This window comes from Parasteatoda tepidariorum, chromosome 10, assembly GCF_043381705.1.
Source record: "Parasteatoda tepidariorum isolate YZ-2023 chromosome 10, CAS_Ptep_4.0, whole genome shotgun sequence".
Lineage (NCBI taxonomy): Eukaryota > Metazoa > Arthropoda > Arachnida > Araneae > Theridiidae > Parasteatoda > Parasteatoda tepidariorum.
Genome location: NC_092213.1, coordinates 74014675 through 74019630, shown reverse-complemented (window position 1 = coordinate 74019630; position 4956 = coordinate 74014675). Strand labels below are relative to the sequence as shown.

Sequence of the window (4956 nt, the reverse complement as noted above, 5' to 3'; positions counted from 1 at the left end):
TATTAAATTGTTTATGGCATATTGTATCAATCAATCGTAGAGTTTTTTTAATTTTTCTTTATTTTCATTTTGGGTCATTTTTAAACAAAGTTTCTTTTGTTATATGAATTGTAAGAAAATATTTCAAATAAAGCTAACTGACTTTAACTATAATGTATTATAACATTAAATATTCTTAACTTTTTGTTTATTAAATAAATTCTTTTACGGATTGACATATTTGGAAAAAATTTAAATAATGCGGTTTATTTCTTGAAACTTTTATTAAATAGTAAATTAAAAATGCTCTTTTATGTTTTTAGCTTTGATCAAATAATATTGGACGATGAGTTGGTGGATAATTTTGAGATGGATTATGATGGATATGGGACTTACCCCAAGTTCAGTAACGAGTTGGATGTTTTGAGAAGGTATTTAAGTTTTAAGTGTAACTTTACGTTTAGATTATTGAACTATATCGTGCATATTATTCAAAATATTTTTATGGATATAATATATTCAATCCAAATCGATTCTTATTTTTAACTTTTGACATATTTGGATGTGATTAAGTATTACTTTTAAAGTTTACTAAAAAAGAAGCTTTTAATTATGTTTTATCTTATAATCTATGTTGTAATTACAAAATTTACACCTACGATCATTTCATCGATTTTAACGCAGTGTATAATTGTAAAAACAGAAATAGACTGTTTCAAGAGGTGTCTTAATTTAAATTCCAAGAATTATCAATCTAGTCAAAATGAATTTTAAAAATATTTTTTATTTCCAATGAGCTGCACAATCGGTCTTGCTAATGAGCAAACCTAGTGCGTTCTCCAGAGGTGGTATCCACTCTTTCAGGGTGAGATACCATTGGTCATGTTAATTTGGACGTCTAATTTCTGCCACACTATAGATGGCATCACCGAGACTCTATTTGGATGCTAAAGTGCACTAGGAATTTAATTTTGCCGGAAATGCCATGAGCCAATAAGGCACTCCAGGGATCCTTTACATGCCGCATAATCATATGAGGGTTTTCTGCATTCCGAAAATCTGGTGTCTGGGCTGGGGATCGAACCCGCAGACTTGGGATCAGAAGGCCGACGACAAACCAACTGTGCCCCCCAGCCACAATATTTTAAAAATATAAAATATAGGATAAAACTTATGTCAAATAAATGTGATTTTTATGACAAATATTTTCTATACGTACGAAAATAAAAAGAACATAAAAAAAGATGTTGAAAATACAAAAGGTGGTTGAATTGCGTCAAGCGAGGCTTGACCCTGACCAACCCCCTATGGGGGGCATCCAGGAAAACTGAAGACTGTCGATTGCGGTAACCCTCGAATCAGTCGGTGGACCCAGCGGTGCATGGCCCCGAGTCACTCCCGACTAAAAGCAACAGACTCGTTCGATGGACAGAGGAGGCCGAAGGGAACAAACCCGAGACGGGTGCGGCGGTGCCATGTTCGGCTGCAAACGACTCACTAGGACTGTGGCACCGAGGGAGGACCACGATCCATTGGTTGAATTGCGTCAAGAAAATTTCACAACTGCGGGAGTAGAGAAAAGGTGAATTATTCTGTCAAACTGTTCTGACTGGAGGATGCGATATCAGAAAGGTCGTAGTGCTGATGAAAAAAGTTTTTCAATCAAAATTATAAAAAAAAGAAGAAAATAAACATTTAAATATTTTTTTTTTCGTTGAGAAACTTTTTCGTAGGGAGATGGCGAATTCTTCTGTCGAAACGTTCTCTTTGGAGGAAACGAATTCAGAAAGCTTTAGCTTGCACTAGGTTGTAGTGTTGATGAAGAAGGTTTTTTAATCGAAATTATAACATAACAAAACAAATAATAATACTTTTACTCAATTTTTTTGTTGTTATTAAGTCAAGGAAAATAACTAAATTTAAATAATAGCTTAACAGAAATGTTAAACGCAATTTTTTTTAATACAGCAATTTAGCTTCTATGTTAAATATATAAGCATAACTTAATCCTTAGCTTTATGTAAGTAAATATAAATATAATTTAATCCTTAGCTTATGTGTCCCTTTTTTCTAATGATATATTTGTTAGGAATGTTTAAATGACTTTTATGTATATCATTAAAGTGCGATAAAGTACAGAATTGTTTTACAGAAAAAAATAATTTCTTCATTATAATTTCAGCTCGGTCCGTATTATTTACGATGATCAAAGTGGATTGGATTTGCAACTTGGTGATGGCTACAAGGACAGGAAAACGTAAATTACTTTGGAAATTTCTTTGTATTTAATAAAATTTATTTTTTATACTTAGTTTACGAATTAAAATTTTCTTTCATGAAAATTTCTTTATAAATTATTGTAATAATCTAAAACAATCCCTTTTTTAATAGAAGATAAATTTTCATTAAGATGAAGTAAATATGATTTTTCAGATGTGATTATACTATTTTAAACAATTTATTTCCTTAAGTTATTATACTATTTGAATCGAAAGAAATTCACTTACACTGACTGACTTTGAGAAAAAACTAACAAGTAAAACTGCAATTATTTTCCAGAAGTGCTGAATCTTTATCTTCAGTGCTTAATTTTAATCTTAGGTCTACTCTGTGTTCATAAATTATTTTTTCTGTTACATTTATTAAAGACTGTTTTAGGAATTACATTTTCATCTTGAACATTTCTTAAAATCTTTTTTTTTAAAATACAATTTTATAATTTTAGATCAAGCCAAATCTTATTGGATGATGAAATGTTGGATGATTTTCGATTCGATTTCAGCGCACATGGTGCCTATCCAATCATCGGAAATGAATTGAATGAAATGAAAAGGTATTATTCTTTACGCTTTAAATTAATAAAATGTATTATGTATATTTTTTTAAATAAATATTTTTAACTCTCATGAATATTTAGCATTAGTTTGAAATGCGAATTTAGGCAAAATAAATGATAAAAATAATGAAACTTACAAGAATAAGTTAGTCTTAGTCCTATCGGTTTGCCAGGGTGCCGGAGGCCGAAGTGGCCCTTTTCCATTTCATCGTGAGGTCAGAATCGTTGAGGTGGTAAGACTTTCGGTCCTTGTAGCCTAGAAATAGAAGTAGCCTAGAGTTAGTAAGTGGGCACATTACCCGAGTAGATATTTTAAGAGATAATTCAGATTATGCATGAAAATATACATAAAAAAAGATATAGATAATAAAAATTATACTTCTTGTACAAAGTTCACCTGTATAGCAAAACACATCGCTGGTTCAAAACTAAAACGACACATCTGCAATCGTATTATGCTTGCAGATGTGTCGTTTTAGTTTTGAACCAGCGATATAACTGCGATACATCATCTAACGCTTGTTCAACACTACAAAGCTAAGTCTAGTGCCATTTCAAATCAAGAAATCAATATAAGTGCCATTTCAAAGCAAGTTGATTTGTGTCAAAGCCTTAGAAAAAATTTATATTCTATTTCAATTGTATATTCTTATCGAATATCGTCGTATATATTGTCATGGGCCGCGATGGCTCAGGAGATAGAGCGTTTGCCTTAAAATGAGGTGAACTGGGTTCGATCTCAGCGATGGTTTGTCTATACAAATCCGCATCCGGCTTGCACTGACCACAGTGCTGACTTGAAATATTCTCAGTGGTAGACGGATCATGGGATAGAGTCCCCTTGTCGTCAGGCTAAACGTAGGAGGCTCTCGTGATCTTTCTCTGTAACGCAAATGCAGGTTAGTTCCATCGAAAAGTCCTCCATGAAGGCAAATTTCTCTCAATACGTGATACAGGATTTCCCTTGTCTTTCGGATTGGGTTTAAAACTACAAGGCTGCGTAGTTGAACATAAGTAGTCGTGAACCAAAAATTAGTTCGGCTGTTCAACGACGGTTATAAAATAAAATATCTACGCACCATTGAGTTAAAACTCAATGGTCAATGTTGCATCACTTTCAAAGAAGTGTGCAATTGGCCTCGGGGAGGCCTTCTATATGAGATATTTAGAGTCAAAGATTGAATTAAAGTTCTCAGCATTACTGTTCAACGCTTTGTCAAAGAAATTTCGATTCAGTTTGTGAAAGAGGTAATCGAAACTGTTAATCTCTACCAAGTGAATATCACTATTCCTTTGGTTCCATCTCGCATCCGTGATTTTTCTCAGAATTTTATTAATTACAGTGAATTACATTATTCCCCAGTTGACCTTACGATATGTTACACCATGAAAAAAAAATTTATTTCGCATAATGAACAAAACCTTGTTTTTTATTCAAATAACAGTTTATAAATTTTCTAAAAGTGAAAACGTGTTGTCTGAAAGTGTATCCTATAAATTTTTAAAAAAGTATTATTATTTACTTACTGCGATATATTTTTCTTTTACAAAAGTACACTGATGTAATATGCAAGAAAATTTTAATTTATAAAATGTTAATTGTTTTTCAGAAGTGCAAATGGGGAAGAAGAGATCTTGGATAGCGAAATGGAAAAGAAAACTTTCAGCTCATTCTTGCGATCCATTTGCTGGGTTTTCTGCTGTTGTTTCAGAGGAAGATCTGATTAATTAATACTTTTGCCACCTCTTTGCCTTCTTTTCTGCTGTTGTTAAAAAAAGAGGAGCATATTAATGACTAATAAGAGAAGAAAGGAAACCTTTCGGCCTATTGATGTCCAATTATGTGTCAAAAGAAAATCAATTTAAGTAATAATAAAAAGGTTTCTTTAGGCTCGTTTTGCAGTCTTTTTCCTGCCTTTTGTGCTTAAGCGATACATTATTGACATTTTTTTCAAAATAGTCCTATGATATTTATCTCAGCTTTACTTTAATAACTGTACCTTAATAGTAGCCATACCTTAATAGTAGCAAACTGTAACTTCAAATACCACAGCTTCAATAAATTCAACTGCAATAGTTATCGTACCTTCAAGAAATATAACATAAATAATAGTCATTATTTCAAGAACTGATGACCTCAA

The 4956-nt window shown here is 32.1% G+C and overlaps 1 protein-coding gene across 1 annotated transcript; it reads left to right on the top strand.

Moving 5' to 3' along the window:
* Positions 1 to 316: 316 nt before the first annotated feature.
* LOC139426673 (uncharacterized) lies at positions 317 to 4594 on the top strand. Its single transcript, XM_071186311.1, has 4 exons — positions 317 to 410; positions 2162 to 2236; positions 2705 to 2812; positions 4426 to 4594. Exons 1-4 carry the CDS (start codon positions 349 to 351, stop codon positions 4541 to 4543), a joined length of 363 nt encoding a protein of 120 aa, XP_071042412.1. The 5' UTR covers positions 317 to 348; the 3' UTR covers positions 4544 to 4594.
* The last annotated feature ends 362 nt before the right edge of the window (positions 4595 to 4956 follow it).